This window comes from Phyllostomus hastatus, unplaced genomic scaffold (assembly GCF_019186645.2).
Source record: "Phyllostomus hastatus isolate PE091 unplaced genomic scaffold, TTU_PhHast_1.1 phas_scaffold_78, whole genome shotgun sequence".
Classification (NCBI taxonomy): domain Eukaryota; kingdom Metazoa; phylum Chordata; class Mammalia; order Chiroptera; family Phyllostomidae; genus Phyllostomus; species Phyllostomus hastatus.
Window position 1 is genome coordinate 65,338 of NW_025334041.1, and position 16,630 is coordinate 81,967.

The 16,630-nt window shown below is 64.0% G+C and overlaps 1 protein-coding gene across 2 annotated transcripts; it reads right to left on the minus strand.

Moving 5' to 3' along the window:
- Positions 1 to 2,345: 2,345 nt before the first annotated feature.
- Positions 2,346 to 16,376, minus strand: LOC123811581 (up-regulator of cell proliferation-like). 2 transcript variants are annotated; one of them, XM_045827850.1, is made up of 6 exons: positions 16,253 to 16,376; positions 9,113 to 9,139; positions 8,747 to 8,813; positions 7,249 to 7,299; positions 7,012 to 7,050; positions 2,346 to 5,493 (listed from the first exon to the last, which is right to left on the minus strand). In XM_045827850.1, the coding sequence occupies exons 4-6, from the start codon at positions 7,280 to 7,282 to the stop codon at positions 2,906 to 2,908; spliced, it is 2,661 nt and encodes an 886-aa protein (XP_045683806.1). In that variant the 5' UTR covers positions 7,283 to 7,299; positions 8,747 to 8,813; positions 9,113 to 9,139; positions 16,253 to 16,376; the 3' UTR covers positions 2,346 to 2,905. The 2 variants fall into 2 exon arrangements, with proteins under 2 accessions (XP_045683806.1, XP_045683805.1); XM_045827849.1 differs by having other exon boundaries at positions 8,747 to 8,817.
- Positions 16,377 to 16,630: the final 254 nt, after the last annotated feature.

Here is a 16,630-nt window from a genome sequence, read left to right on the forward strand (position 1 = left end):
GGGCCCCTGGACAGGCCAGGTGGGAACACAGCCTTTATTCCCTGGAACTCACCAGCGTCCAGCCTCAGGGAGGGCCGCCTCCAGCAGCACAGCCCACCTGGCTGTGGGCTTCAAAGTCAGTCCAGACGGCCCCACTCGCCTGGATTCTCCTCGCAAGACTGACCGACCCTCAGAACGGCTGGCGCTTGCTGCTCTGTAACCCTGCGGCCTTCACGCCTCTCGGGTGGTTCGTGTTCCCCTCGTCACCGACCCGTCCTCCGAGAAGAGCCCCAGAGCCTCCGAGCTCCGTCCGGACACCCAGCCCGGCCACCGCTGCGCCCGAGTCAAAGCTCCACCCTCCGCCCTCTCCACCGGGCGCCAGCGGGGCTCCGGCTCGTGTCTCCCTCTGCACCCCACGCCTCCGCTGCTGGGGCACAGCAGTGGCTTGGTTCAGTGGGTCAGGTCCCACGGCAGCCCGCTGCCCTCGGCTCTGGGGTGCTGGAATTACCCAGGCTCCTGACAGGACCGCCCACAAATGCCCTGTGCCACACTGGGGCCTGGGGCTCAGGGCGCAAACCCCCGGGCGTGGAGCGGACGGGTGGGGGAACGGGCCTCGTGAGCCGCAGCCAAGCCCTCACTTCCTGATTCTCAGATGCTGTGGCTCGTGGACACACCTGCGGGCTGGCGCTGCTGCCGCGGGGAGCCGGGAGCTCAGTGGGGAGGGCAGGAGGGCAGGAGGGCAGGCCCGGGCGGCTGAGCCCTCGGGTGGCGGAGTGGGAGTGGGGCCGCCCCCAGAGGCTGTCCTGAGGGAGAAGTGCCTGCGGACAGGGCCAAGGGCAGGTGGAAGGAGGCCCAGGCACGTGGGTGCTGGGCAGGGGGGCGGGGTGGGGCGGGCAGGTGTGGAAAGCCGCCGCCACCGGGACCGGGAACCCCTCGGCACACACTTCTGCAGCCCTGGCTGGTCAGTGCTTGTGCAGCCACGCTCTGCCCGAGGCTTGTTGGCATCCGAGGAAGTCAGGATAGGTGTATAGCCAAAATCTTTTTTTCCCCACGACTGACTCAGAAAACAGAGAAGGGATTTTTCTTTCCTGGGCAAACCCGTATCAGGGAGCTGGGGAGAGGCGCCCTATCAGGTTTCTAACACCAGCCCTGCCGGGCACCGTGTTTCGGGAAAACTCAGATAACGTCAATTACGGACACCACTTCCTGTATCGTTAAGAAAGACAAGAGCGTCCTTTTGAAACTGTTGGAAGCTTTGAACTCTTCCCCCCGAAGAACAAGCACACACCCAGTCCTCAGTGACTCGATGCCTGAGCCCTGAAGTGAAGGACTTATCGAGATAAGCCAGGGACCCGCACGGCTGGCTTCCCCGTTTCAGATTTCAGGACGGGAGGGCTGGTGTTGGTCCTAAGGGAACTGGCCAATGTTCCACAGTTCTGGGACGGGTTTCCAGTGCCTCTGCTGGGGCGCAGCAGCACTGGGGCGAACTCCCACTGTGCGGGGGCAGCACCTGGGCAGACCCATACCCCCCCCCGGGGGGGGAAGGAGCGGAAAGCCTGGGATATTTCCAGGAGAACTGACATCTTAAAATTTGTGTTAACAACCCAGAAAGACGAGCTTTTGGTGGCTGAGGGTTACGTACTCTTTCTCAGCTTCAGAAGGGAAGGCATTTCCCTACGTTTATTAGAAGATCAGGTTCCCCGGGTTCCGGTGCGGCGCTCCGCCTCACGGAACCCACACCACACGGGTGTCCCGGGCTCTAGAAGGGGTCCAGGCCGGAGGGCTCCCTCACCCGTCTGCCGCAGGAGTCAGGGACAGAGGGGCACCCCAGCTCGGCACCTCGGGGCGGAGTTTTCCTGAAGCCGCAGACACAGAGGGGAGGCGGGACCCAGGCTCAGTGACACAGCTGGGGCTGGGCTCTGAGGCTCAGCAAGGCAGTCTTGGTAAGGGCCCGTGCAGGCCAAGACTGCAGCTGGAGAATCAAAGCAGGAGGGTCCCCAAATTCTGGCTTCAATGGTGGCAGGTGGGCCCCAGTGGCTGGACGCTTGGCCCCAGGGGCACCACAGTGCAGTGAAGGGCTGGCATGCGGGGCTGGGCAGGGCGGGGCAGGAAGCAGAGGCCCAGTACCAAGGGCAGGGGCTCTGCATCAGCTCTGCCCACGCAGGCCCCCTGCTCTGGGCCCTGTCCTCGCCTACAGAATGGGACCGTGATGGAGACACCCGTCCGCGGTCACTGCAAGGACGTTGGCTGTTTCCCAGCGACTGACTGGAACAGGCCTTCTCCCGGGGCCCACCCTGCAGCCCTCCCTCAGACGGACCTGGGCCCAGGGAGGCAACAGGGACATCAAGGCCCAAGAGGAGCCGCCGTCACTCTCACCCAGGTGCTCACTCGTTTCACAAACTTTATTAAAGTGCCTGCAGTGCGCTAGGCCCGGGGTGACACACAGCCCCCCCCCCCCAGGAGCTCGCTGTCCAGGGGAGGAGCAGGCTCGGGCCAGTCCCCAGGAGCCCCGTCCATGGTGGAGGGGCACACAAGGTGATGGGGGTGTGGGGTGCGGCAGAGCGAGCAGGGTGGGGGTGGGGAGGGCGGAAACCAGGCGTCCCCACGCTGGCACTCACGACCCACGGGCGCTGGAGAGCCCATCTGCTCCATGGGGCCCTTCCCAACCCCTCTCCTGGGGACCCACGCGCCCGGCTGCCGGGATGGAGGCCCCTCTCTGCTCCAGGTGCCCACGAAGACGCCGCACCGCCAGGCGTCCAGGGAGCTGGGACACGCCTCTGTCGGCACGGGCCCCAGGGCCACTCTCCCCGCCACCTCTCTCCGCTGGTCAGGCTGTTTAGCAAACCCCAGGCCCCGCCTTCGCTTTTCGGCCTTCTCACACGCGTAGGGCACCAGCCCCAGGGGGACGCCCCCCGAGCAGCGGTGCTCACAGCCGTCTGACCAGCTCGATGAGCTGCTGGATGTTTTTGTTGGGGTTCGACAGGCCATTCCTGATGTTCTCCAGCAGGCACCTCTTCAGCTCCAAGACGGCCTCGCTGTACCCCAGGCTCACGGTGGCCATGGGGGGCACCCCGTGCCACAGGCCAGGGATGTGCCAGACGTGCTGCTTCTCGGGGTCGCAGAAGGCCGCCAGCGTCCGAAGGCCGTCCCCCTGCCTGTCCCCGGGGGCGGCAGCCCGGCCCCCGTCCGCCGGCGGCTCCAGCGGCGGCCTCCTCTCCCGCGGCTTCAGGCCGGCCGCCGACGTGCCGTGCAGGTTCTGGCACACGAACTGGTAGTTGGGCGTGTGCCCCGTCTTCTCCAGCCTCAGGAAGGCGTGCACGACGGCCGGTGGGATGTCCCTCGTCTCGGCTAGACTGACCACGGAGACGTTGCTCAGCCCCATGACCAGGGTGGCCAGGGAGGCCTCCAGCTCGAAGCGCTCGCCGGCGGTGGCCGGGGCGCCCCCTATCAGCCCCCCCGAGTCTATCACCAGGATGTGGTCACAGCCCAGGTCCTGGCTGAAGCTCTCGGCCACGGTGACGAGCTGCATGAAGGCCCCCCGGGGACCGCAGCCCCTGCCCGCGGCAAACCGAAGCCCGAACATGGTGTTGAGGAGTGTGGACTTCCCCGTGCCCGGCACGCCCAGCGCCGACAGCACCACCAGCCGCGACCGCCTCCCCAGGCGCCCGTGCAGCTCCTTCAGGAGCCCCGTGACCCAGCGCAGGGGGGTGCTCAGCGTGCTCCCGTCGATCAGCTCCAGGGGCAGCCCCCGCACCAGCAGCTCCAGGGCCAGGCCCGGGAAGTGGGCAAACCGCCTCTGGCCGGCTGGCAGCTTCCCCGCCTCCACCAGGCAGCTCTCCGCCTCGTAGAACTGCGCCATCTCCCGCAGGAAGTGCTCCACCCCCAGGGGCTCCGGCCAGAGGTGCTCTCGGAGGGCCCCGGCCCCACCCTGCCTCGGCCTCAGCGCCAGAACAGTCTCCAGAGGCGGCCGCGGCCTCGACTGGGCCGCCCCCGCCAGCCCCCACTCCATCCACCTCAGGAAGTACTGCCTCTCGCCCAGGGAGGGGCAGCTGACCCCGGCGATGAACTCCTGCAGGCCCGCCGCAGGGGCGTGGCCATTCTGCTGCATGCGGAGGTCCAGCAGCCGGTGCCTCAGCTCGGCCAGGCGCTTGTCCGGAGGGTCCCCGGCCCACTGTGCCTGGCACAGCTCCTTCTCCACCCGGGCCGCCTTCCGCCACAGCTCCCCCTGCAGCCTCAGCTCCTCCCGGCGGAAGGCGTCCGCGTCTCGGATGCTCCTGGTGATCCGCTCCATCCGGCCCTTCGCCCGCTGGCACTCCTCGCAGTCCTCGTCCACCCTGAGCCCCAGCCTGCGGGCCGCGTGGGCCATGTCCTCCACCGACGCCCGTCGGCAGGGCGACCGGGCCACCTGCGCCAGGATGGAGCGGACCCTGCGCAGGAAGCGCGTGCCGTCCGTGCTGCTGACCTTCACGAGCACGTGCGAGTGGTCCATCCGCAGCACGGGGACCAGCCGGTTCAGGAAGCGCAGGTTCGAGTTCCGCTTGCCGCGGTAGGGGCTCAGGATGAAGTAGAACTTGGTGGCGGAGCCCTTCACGGAGGACAGCAGCCTGTACTCCTTCTCGCCGACGTTGTCCGTCAGGATGAACACGGCCGAGGACACTTCCGTCAGGAGCCGGAACTGCAGCCAGTGAGACCCAATGTCGCCTCGGAGGTTCAGAAAGGCCACAGGCTCCGGGAAGAGGTCCAGGTCCTCCCGGCCACTGGGCAGGAACCAGGAGATCTCCACCAGCCCGTCCGCAATCTCCCGGGCACTGCTGCCCAGGCCCAGGTCCCGGTGCCAGAAGCAGTCGCGCTGCCGGTGGCCCGGGCTGAGCAGCGCGTTGAGCAGCTGGGACTTGGAGTTGCTGCTGACCTCCATGCGCACAAAGGCGAAGGTGGGCGCCCGGGGCAGGACCACGCCGTCCTCCCAGAGGCTGCCCGCGGCCCTCGGGGGCTGTGCCCAGCACGTCCGCACGACGCCCCGCAGGGCCCACAGCAGGAAGGTGTGGGCGTGGTTCTCTGAGTCGGGCAGGACCAGCGGGAGCGCGAACTGGCAGAGGGACATCCTCAGCAGGATCTCCTGCTGCAGGAAGGCGTCAGCGGAGAGCAGCAGGGCACAGAGGAGGTCCAGGGGGTGCACGGGCGTGTCGGGGGTGGGCAGCTCTGAGAAGGAGTAGATGTCCGCGGAGATGTCGTCGGCCGAGTCCCAGTAGATGACCTCCTCCTCCATCTGGCTCTCCTTCTCCGCGGGCCGGGCGTCCGGGGGCAGGTCCAGCACCACGGTGGTGCTCCGGGCCTCGGCGTTGAGGGCCTGCAGCTTCCTGAGGCAGCTCCAGGGCAGGTCCCGGGGAGCCTGGGGAGCCCAGCTCCTCACGCTGTCGCTGCTGATCTGCAGGGCGTCCTGCAGGCCGAGCTTGCGGACCTGGTGAGTCTCCAGGCCCAGCAGTGACAGCAGCTCCTGCAGGCGGCTCCTCTCCACTGCGGAGGGAAACGGAGACATGAGTGGGTGAGTGCGGGCAGGAGCCGGGGCGTGGCACCTCAACACAGCAGGATGCAGGACCCCGGGCCACCTGAGAGCAAGATACACCCAAAGCCCACCACCCAGATGCAAACACAGGGGTCGTGTGGGTCGTTCGAGAGGACAGAGGACAGGAACCGGGGCCCCCGCAGAAGTCCGTGTGTCCGCCTCCTCTGAGGCCTGCAGGCTCCGGCAGCGCCCAGCCAGTGGGCCGGGTGGGCAGCTGTGCGCCCAGACGTGTGGGCAGCCGCTCTCCCCACCCTCACCCCCAGCACACCCTGTGCTTCTCCCGCACCCGGGCCAGCAGTGGGAGCCCTCTCCCTGCCACCAGGAATGTCCCACAGGTGACACGATCACTGAATCACTCTGATCTGCCTGTTCCTGTTCCTTTCTCTTTACAAAGTAGCCAGAGAATTCGGGAAGGAAACAGGGAGGTGTCGCCAGGTACAGAGCACTGCAGACCACAGCTACGCTGTCCGGCGAGTCTGAAGCCAATAAGGGGGTTTGGATTTGTATCGTGAAGGTCAGAGGTTATCGTAACTCTGCATGTGTGTGTTCAGCTCCTCACGCAGCGCCCAGCGCAGCACGGACACCGCCCGGCTGGCTGCTCCCTGCAGCCCCGCCCGGCCAGAGGCTGCCTCCGCCGCCCCGTCTCGGCCACGGCCTCGTACCGATCTTCCTACTACGTACGATCAGTATGCTGCACACGTGAAACAGACCAACAACGTAAACAAAGCTCCTGCCACTGTCCAGGCCTCTGTTCCTTTCTCCAAAGAGGGAGCATCGCGGCGGAGGCGCGTGGGAAGGGCCCGGGCCACCTGGCCTGGCGTCCAGCGGCACTCAGAGCCCCAGACACGCAGCCTCGCTCCCCACGGCCGCCCTCTGCCGGCCGGCCGCACCGGTGCCAGGCAGGTTCTCGGGCCGGCTGGCTGCACTCGGACCAGGAGTGGTGACCTGCTGCAGGGGCAGAAGGACTTGGGGAGAGACACTGAAGAAGAAAGTCCTCCCGCTCAGGTTTCTGAGTTTTGCCAGAATGAAACCAGGGACGCCGTCTTGTCACGCGCGGAACAACTGACTCTTCCAGTAGTGCAGCAAGCAGCTAAGTGCGATGGGGAACAGCCAGAGCAGACCGGCCGGTCCCCACCCTCATGCCCCCGGTGTGGCCCTGCGCGGGTCTGTCGGTGAGGCCGCCGGGCCAGGCACGTGGTTCTCGGGCTTCGCTGTGCTTCAGAGTCCCTGAGAGAATCTGTGAAAACCAACACCCTAGGGTGCCAACTCACTGTGCCACCGTGCGCAGTGACAGATCGAGGGGGGTTCCTCTGGCGGTGTTACTGAGGTGTGAGCTGACACAGAGCGTGAAGGCACTGCAGGTGATCGGGGGCGGCCAGGGGTGGGGACCACCAGCACAGTGCCGGCCCCCTCCCACGGACCGGACGCTGGGGCACAGGATGGGGGGGAACCGGAGGGGAGGCACCTACCCGCTGGGAAGCCGCCGTCCTGCGCCTCGTCCGCACCGTCTGCAACAGCGAAGGGCAGGGAGCGCCTCAGACCCGGCGCCCGGACGCGCTCCAGCCAGCGGAGGCCGGTCCCGAACCTGCTGTTTCCCACTCGGCAGCTGCTCAGAGGACCGACCCCCGCCAGCACTCCCCTCCCCCCAGCCTGGCCCGGCTCCCCGCTCCTCCCCACAGTCCGTCCCCCAACCCTGGGGCTCCCACCTCCGTACTGGAGCTCACGGTCGTCCCCTTCCATGTCTCTCCATCCCAGGTCTGCAAGAGAGACACAGGCCCCTCAGTGCCACCCGCAAGAGGGAGCTCCCACACGCCCAGCAACGCCGCGCCGGGCGTGTGCACCTGCACGCAGGGGAGACGCGGCCCCGAGGAGAGGCGTGACCCAGGGCAGCCTGCACGCACAGCCGTGCGCTCTCCCGCCTGCGTGGGCAGGGAGGTCCTGCAGAATGCGGCCGCGTGGCGGGCCGCCCGCCCAGGAAAGAGCCGGGCAGAGGAGGACAGCCCTGCGTGAGCCCCTCCCGGGCGGGGCCTGCGGCGGTCAGGCCACAGAGGCGGAAGCAGAGCGGTGGGCACGGCGGCGTGGGCAGGCGTGGTTTGGCGGCAGCGGGCTTCTTACTTCCAGGGCGAGCGCGGTGGCGGGAGGGCGGTGCCCACGGGCCCACCGCGACGGGAGTGTTCCCAGCGTCCCTGAACGGGACACTCAGAACGGGCCAGGATGGTGAATATTATGTGTATTTTAACAAAAAAAGAAAAAAACCTTTGGGAGAGAAAACCATTTTATAATGAATCATCCCGTGGCCGTTCACAGGCCGTTCATAGTCGCCAAGTCGTGCAATCCCACTTCCTGCCTGTCCAGTCGCAACACGTTTCCACTCCTGGAAGTCAGACTGTGCCCACGGAGGAACTCTCCCCGCCACCCCCTCCAGCCCCTGCAGTGGCCCCTGCCCCATTTCCCACGGCAGCTGCACCTTTTCACGGGCCTGAGGCTCCAGTCCTGCCGCAGCCTGGCCAGCGTGGGGTTTTTGTTGCTTCGACAGTAGTCACTACAGTGGGTGTGAGGTCATAACTCACTGAGTAAATGTGTGCTTGTATTAATAAGACAAAAAAGTGATTAACCCAAACTTATCTGCCTATTTGGTGGAGTTATTGTGCATAACATTATTACTAGCCAATGGAACACATTCATTTGGAGAGGCACCAAATTACTGACAGGTGCACCCAAAATGAGGGACTGAGAGAAACTAGGGGGACGCCTGGAGGTGGCCACACCTTACAGCTGGAGTCACGAGGGGCAGCTGCCACTGCAGCAACCTCCAGAGAAAGAACAACCAGCTTATGGGGACCATGACCAAAAAGACCACAGGCCCCAGTCTGCCAGGGCAGTTCCAGTCTGCACCTGTGGCCCCCACAAAACACAGCGGCCCCTCTCAGCCGTGCCCAGGGCGGGAGCCAGACAGTCACCTGGGCAAGTGTTTTGACGCTCAGATGGCAGGGAAGTGTCCCGGTGGGACTGCCACCTGCTTGACACGGAGCCCCATCTGGAACAATGTGCAGGGGAGTCTTCAAAGACCCCTACACGGAAATGCTTGTGAAAGGAGCAGCAAAGCCTTAGGCTTCTTGGGTTTTCGGTCTGCGCTCCCCGGGCCGGGGTGGGGCTGGGGGATGCAGCGCCCCTGCCGTGGAGAGGGCCCGAGCCCAGGCTTACCTGCACCGGCCACCGCCGCTGGTCTCTCAGGGGCTTTTATTTCTGGGGCCACTTCTGCCAAATCTGGCTGTCTGAGACAATTTCAGAAGAACATTATAATTAAAATAATGAAATACCACTTTCTCCTTTCAAACTGACATCATATCAAAATCTCGTGGGGAGCCGTTCAAAACTAGAAATCCTCGTCGCAGCCCAGAGCCCTGCCACCAGAACCTCAGAGGCTCCGAGGCCCGGCCTGGAGTCGCTGCTTCTGAAGGGGCCGCGGTGGGTCTGGGGCACGGCCACGCAGAGCAAACGCCAGCCCCCCAGGAGCGACCGGCCGGGACACAGACACAGCCATCCAGACAGACACGAAGATATACCTACCCTCTGACCAGTAACTCCACTTCCGCCCTAGGAAAACAATTAAGATTTCGTTACAAAGATGTAGATGCCAGCTTCACACATCACAGCAAGAAACTAGACACATTTCAAAATCAAAGTCCAGTAACAGGGAGTTCTGCTACAGTCGTACTCCGCAGCCACCACGACACGCTCCGAGGGCCTCACCTCGCAGACCGAGGCAGGCTGGCTGTCGGGGTGGCCGGGCCAGGCGCCCGAGCAACGCCGCCCCGGGCGGCGCGTCGGCAGGGGGCGAGCGGACCCAGTGAGCGGCAGGGATGGTCCCGGACTCCGCTCAGCGGGTTAGAGGAGCACGCGCAGTCCACTTCGGGAGCCACTGCTCGAGGCGCGTCCCCGGAGGCGTGAGCACGGCCCCGAGGGCGAGGAGCGGGGGTCAGACGGTGCGCTCGTGTGCACGCGTGTGTGCACGCACACGGACTTCCTGGCTCTGGCCCCTTGAGAGGGCCCCAGAAGCGCCCTTTAAAGCCTTCGCTACGAGACAGCAGGTCTCCGTGGGGAAACGGCTGAGGCCAGGCCTGGTGCAGGGAACGAACCACACCGTGCTCGGACAGGGCAGGTCGCCGGACACAGCGGCCAGCGCGAGGGGTCCCGCTGTCTCCTCTGGGAGGACGGGAGCGGGGACGACACCGAGCGCAGTGACAGGCAGAAGCCGCTGAGGGCGGGAAGCACGGGGGCGAGCAGACACTGCACAGACGAAGGAGTCGGGGAGCGGGCCGGGCCTCGTCCTGGCAGAAGGGCCCCGGCGCCACGGCGGCTGGGACGGCACCACCTGCGACCGTCTCCACCAGGACACACCGACCAGCACCGCGCCGCGGGCAGAAACGCGAGCGGGGAACAAGGTCTTAGTGGGTCTTCACACGTCTCCTCACCGGCTGCTTCCCGGGTGCGGGGAGCAGACCAGCAGCTCTGCCGCAGTGGGGGGTCGAAGCCAGGGACCGTGGGGGCAGAGGGCCATCGTGTGGCCCCCACCCTGAGGAAGGACCCACGTGGTCTGCAGGGATCCCGCTGAGAACGCAGAACCTGGACGGATCATGTGGACAAACCCAAAATGAAACTTCAGGCTACATGGGAGAGCACTGTACTTTCCCAAAGTGTGAATATCGTCACAAATGAAAAGAGTGGGGAGAGGTCCTACATTAAGACGTGGATGAGACAGGAAAACGAGGTGCCACCCCTCACCCCAGACCGGACCTGGGAGCCCAGGGACAAACTCCGGGCCCACTGGCCACACTGCAGCACGGGTTTTGTCCACGCCGAGTTCACGCACAGCGGTGACGGTGCCACGGCTACGAAACAGCATCTCCGCTCTCAGCACACAGACGCCGAGGGCTGAAGGGTACAACAGGGGGAGGAGGTGGGCGGCTTACTCTGTGAGGCTTCAGGAAAATGGCATGCGTGTGCTGTGCACTCACGTGTGCGTGTGCACACCTACACACACAGAGACGGCACGGGAAAGAATGAGGAATGAGAATAGTAAATGAGCTGAAATGCCAAGAACAGGGGAACTTTCATTTTCATAGTTGATCTCTCAGCACAAATTGTTGCTAAATAAGAAGTTTTAAAAGCTAATGGTGGCTAGTTACCTCTGGGTGGCATACCAGTTTATTGTCCTACATGAAGTCTTAGAAGTGGCAGAAGCACATATTTAACGAGACCAAAAGGGCTGTGAGAACAATGCTGCGAGTGGGGAGTCAGGGCCACGGTAGGATCTGGGGGCCTCGTGGAACCCAAAAGCCAGGGGCCCCTTCGAGCCACGGTCCGCGGTAGCTGGGAGCAGGTCGTTCCACGACGAGCGATCCGGCTCCGCTCACTTCACCAGCAGGACAAACTGTTCACCCAGCCCCCCGACCCCCCAGACCTCGCTCGCTGTTCCCCGAGTTCCTGGGGCCCCACCCTCGGCCCTCTCCGAGGAGAGGCCCATCGCCCTGGCGGCACTCTGAACATGGCTGTTCCGTCGCTGTCCTGCAGAGCGCTAAGAGCTCCGACTGCATCTGGGCCCACTGCCGACAGAAACAGGGGTTTAGCCCTGGCTACCGTGACTCAGTGGGCGGAGAGCTGGGCTGCGAACCAAAGGGCCGCCGTGCGATTCCCAGTCAGGGCACGTGCCTGGGTTGTGGGGTGTGAGAGGCAACCACACATTGATGCTTCTCTCTGTCCCTTCCTCCCTCCCTCCCCCTCTCTGAAAATAAATAAATAAAACCTCAAAAAGACCTGCCACTTCCCCTCCGGCTCCACATCTGGGACCCAAAACAAAACAAAACCCAAAGCCAGTTACTCCGCCCACAAAGCCTCAGGTTCCTACAAACACTTTCTTTTCTCTCTTTTTTTTTTTAAAGATACCTTCAGAGAGTTTTTTTAAATATTTTATTTTATTTATTTTTAGAGCGGGAAGGGAGGGAGGGAGAGAGAAAGAGAGAGAAACATCAATGTGCGGTTGCTGGGGGTCATGGCCTGCAGCCCAGGCATGTGCCCTGACTGGGAATCAAACCTGCGACCCTTTGGTTCGCAGTCCAAGCTCAATCCACTGAGCTATGCCAGCCAGGGCCCTACAAACACTTTCAAATCCTCCCAAACACGTGCGCCCGTCCCAGCCCAGTGCTGTGGACGGGGCCTCATTCGGAATTCCGTAAACGAAGATGAGGTAACACGGGGATCGAGCAGCGCAGGGCCAGGGCCGGTACCCTTGGAAGAGGAGCATCTGGAGAGACTGGGGAGGCCGGGCCGCAGTGACGCGTCTACAATGCAAGGACACTGGGCACTCGGGGAGGCACAGGTGCCCTCAGGGCTCCCAGAAGGAACCAGCCGAGGACCCTGAGGTCTGGACTCCTGGCACCAGCACGGCCAGGGGAGAGACGGCCTTGCTCTAGCCCCCGTGGGGGTGCGGCCCCGGCACCCGGCGGACGACACAGTGCCGGTGGCTCTGGACAGCGGAGCCGCCGGCCGCCCTCCCGAGGGCCGCCCTCCCGTGGGCTCTCCCCTCGGGCGTCTGTCTGTCCTCTGCGTCCTCTGAGGATGCCAGTCCCTGGATTCAGGCCCAGTCTTTACGAGGCAGGAGCGAAGACACGGAGTGCAGTGAACGGGGTGCTCCCAGCAGGCCTCCCGGAGCAGGGCGCCTGCCCACACGGGCTGGGCGGGAGGCGCGCCCACCAGCCACACAGCTCTCCAGGGACCGAGACCCAGGCAGAGGTGCAGGCCAGGCCCCGGGGGGCTGGGTTGCAGTGGGCAGCAGGGAGGCCGTGGGAGGGCAGGGGAGACAGGGCTGCTGGGCCAGGAGAAAGGACAGGCTCTGGTTCCCAGGACGCCCTGAGTGCAGGGCGACACGGCCGCCCCGTGCTGACGGCAGACGGTGACGAGGGTCAGGCTGGGGGGCAGCACGCACAGTGGCAGCAGGGGGCCGGGCTCTGAGGTCTCTGCGAAGGGCTTCAACGGACTGGCCACGGCGTGTGAGGGCGGCGGAGTGCAGGGACCTCCAGGTGCTGGGCCCCAGGGGCCGCACCGCCTCAGCCGGGAGGGCTGAGAGGGGCAGGGGCCGCCGACATGGGGTGCCCACGCTGCTGCGCAGACGCAGGGCTGGACGGGGCTCGCCGCAGGGCCCAGGGCCAGCGCCCTCCACCGCGCGCCGCTCAGACCACAGTCGGCTCCTTCCCCAGAGACAGACCCTCCGCCCTCAACAAGGGCAGCACTGACCCGCTGTGCATCCACAGAAAGACCCGAAAACCCAAGACGGACTGGAAAGCAACAGCAAACAGTGGGGACAGACTGCTGGGGGCGCCCGGCGCCTCCCTGCCCACGAGCAGCCGGTCAGACACAGGGAGACCCCCACTGGCGGCGTCCACAAGGGGCATGCGGGCACAGGCTGCAGCCGCGAGACATCCCCAGGAAAAGACCCCCCAACGCCACAGAGCCAGAGGCTGCGACGAACAAACAGGCAGGCTGTTTGGGGAAAAGAGGGCTGGATGTAAGTTTTGAAGACAATTCTCCCTCAATTAACCTATAAGTGAATTTAGGTTGAAAAATTCACTTATAGATAAGCTGATTCTATGGAAAAAATATCTGCACAACAATTGTCAGGAAAATTCTGGAAGAGAACAGTAATGAAGGAGGAAAACGCCTGCCCGACAGGGACTCGCGGCCAGGCTCCCGCCCGGCCTGGTCTGCAGACACGGCCCCGGCCCCGGCCCCGGCCCCAGGGAGGAGGCCCAGAAATGAGCCCAGCGTAGCCCAGGGCCTGGGGGTGTGCCCACTGCAGCCACCTGCAGAAATGGAGGTGACCCCTAGTACTCCCTTCACCAGGACGAACACCAAATGAGCCTACGGGTCAAATTAGAAAATGAAACAACAACAAAAAAACGCTGAAAGGAAATAGTAAAGACTTTAAAAATCCTCCCTGGCTGGTGTGGCTCAGCGGACTGAGCGCCAGCCTGAGGACGGAAATGTCGCCGGTTCGATTCCCCATCAGGGCACAGGACGGGGTTGTGGGCCAGATCGCTGGTAGGGGGCATGCGAGAGGTTGCACAGCGATGTTTCTCTCCCTCTCTTTCTCTCTCCCTTCCCCTCTCTAAAAATAAATCAATACAATCTTTTCTAAAAAGTCTCAGAGTAGCATCAAGTCAAAAGGGAAAACGCCAGAAGGATGGAGACCACTCGTGACCCAGGTGACCAGAGGCTCACTCCCTCGGTGCTCCCAGAGGGGCGCACCCGTGAGGAGCCGAGGGCCGCTCCGCCACGCGTTTAGGGTCAGCACGAAACAAGGACGCGGCACCCCACTGTGCCTGCCACCTGGGGGTTACCGTCTCCGTAGGGAGCAGGGTGCAAGGCCCTGATCTTTCATTCCAGTCCCTTCTATACCTTTGTAACCAGGCATGGAAATGTGACCCAGGCATGGGCATTGCTTCTTTTTAAACTACCAATGTTATAAAAAGCTACATTGTAGAGCCCTGGCCGGGTGGCTCAGTTGGTTGGAGCGTTGTCCTGTAACACCAAACGGCTGCAGATTTAACTCGTGGTCAGGGCCGCACCTGGGCCGTGGGTTCAACCCCAGGGCCAGGGGCGTCCGGGAGGCAAGCCATCGGAGTTTATGTCTCACATCCACGTTCTCACTCTTCCTCAAAAAAAAAAAAATTCAATAGAAACATATCCTTGTGTGAGGACTAAAAAAAGGCTACAATTTAAAGAGAACTCACAGCAACAGAACCCACGACCACCACCTGCAGGTCTGGACTGCAAGGGAAAAGGCCTCCCTGACAGGCAGGTGGGCCCGGGACAGCACCACCTAGACCGGAACCCTTCCTTCAAGGAAATGGACACTTCTAAGTTGTTTCCTCATTTTCAGGCATCTTTTGTAAAACCACAGCCAGCGGGGCAACTGCTCTGCTGACACCACTTCTGGCGGCGACGAGCAGCGAGAGCACATCCTGACCTCAGCGTCCGGCCGAGCGCGCAGGGGTGGGGGGCACCGCGGGTGCTCAGCGGTCAGGGCGAAGTGCAGAGTCCAACAGTCCCGCGTGCGCCTCAGCAGCTGAGCTCCAACCCGCCATCCTCAATGGGGACGATTTACGTCAAGTTTCCACTCAGACTCGTGGCTGGGCCTCAGTTTCCTGACCTGCACCATGGGGAAAGGACAGGGCTTCCCGACTGATGGGCGGCTGTGGAGACTCGGTGACCTGACATGTGCAAAGCACTTGGAACGGACTCCACAACACACTCCCCGGAAGCAGGCTCAGAGGCCCCTCCGGACGCAGCCCAGCAGAGACCCCACCGCCTGCCAGGACCCCGGTCTGCTGGTAGGCTGACGCACAGGGGCCAGAGGGCCTCCGAAAGCCAGGCCCAGAGGTGTGGACTGTCCCCAAACCTGTAGAGAGCATGAGAGCATCGTTCTCTCTACGAAGCGACATCAAGTATACTAAAGAATTCGTGACCTCAGCTTTGCAGGGGGTACCCCTCAGAAAATGACAGGTTTATGCCAGGGTCAGACTCATGGGGTTATTCGCAAACCGCTGGAACTTCAGGTATCAAGTCTGTGCCAATGCCACCTTCCACGGGGACACCGTTTGGGGCCTGCTCCCTCACAGGACACAGCAGCCCGGGGCTAGGTCCACTTCCGACAGGCCCACGCAGCAGTGAGCTCGGATGCCAAATGCACCCTCACTGTTCAAAAGGCCTCAGGGCTTCCTCACGCAGGCTCAGCCCCCTGCCTGCTGCCTCACCCTCGGGGCTGCACGCAGCGGGACCTTGGCCCCTGGGTGAATCAGCCCGCATGTGAGGGATGGGCCCTTGTTTATTCTATTTATGAGCTCAAAGTACTGGGTAGTCTGACCGCTGCTGCCCAAGCCTAGAAAGGCAGCCAGTGGGTGGGAAATGCCATGACAGCTAGCGTCAGACCCAGCTGCTGTCCCCACAGCCACCTCCACCTGCTGGGAGGCGGGGGGAGGGGCGGCCTGAAGCCCCTCGCACCCGGCAGGTCTACACCCTCTCGAGGCGGACCGCGGCCAAACGGGGCGTTTCACCAATTGCAGCGGTGACCTTGAGTCCAGTTTCCCTCCCCTGGGCCGCGGAGGAAGAGCTGGACTGTCGTTCCCGGCTGTCATGACTACTTCAATTACCAAAATAAAAAGTAATCGTAATGAATTAATGAGGTTTTATTTTGCAAGTAGGATATTTTAAAAATTGCGAACTCTGCCTGGCATCATCGTTTCCTAGAAGAAGGAACGGTTAACACCGAGACGACATTAGGGAGTGAGGTCAGAACGGAGCACCCGCCCCAGCAGGCCCGCGGCCGCCGGGGCCCAGGGGGCGCCAGGGGTGCTGGGCGCGCGCGCGTCTCCCCGCCCTCGCCCCTGCCCCTCGGGCGTCTGGGCCGCTTCCGGGCGGCGGGCCGAGCCGACCACTGGCAGGCCCGCCCCGGGGGCGCGCTCTCCTCCCCTCCCCCGCGCGGCCCGGCCCGGCCCGGCCCGCCCGGCCCCGCGGCGCATCCGCCCAAGGTCGGCCAGAGGGGGCCGCGGGGCCCGGCGGGCGGAGGCCCGGGAGGGGAGCGCGCCCCCGCCCCGCGCCCTCTCCCTCCCCGGCCCGGCAGAGGCCCCGGCGGCGCCCGAGCGCCGCACTCACCCGGGCGACGCCATGAGCGCGGCGAGGTCTCCGCGCTGCCGCCGCCGCCGCCGCCGCCGCCTCCGCTTCCTCCGCCGCGGGCTCGGGGAGGGGCCTCGCCGGCCACCGGCTGCCCGCCGGGCGCTGCGGGCGGCGGGGCGGGGCGGGGCGGGGGCGCGGGGTGGGGCCGAAGTGGGGGGCGAGCGAGGAGGCGCAAACCCGAGAGGAGAGGACCCGGGCTGGGAAGGGGTTTGGGGAGCCGGCAGTGGAGTGAGAGAGGTCGCATAATTTCTTTAAATTAATGTTTTTGGTTTTAAGATAGAGTTTAAAATAATTAGTAATATCAGTTCCCTGAAACAGAAACATGAGCGCCAGTGGGTGCGTGGCATCCCACCGTGC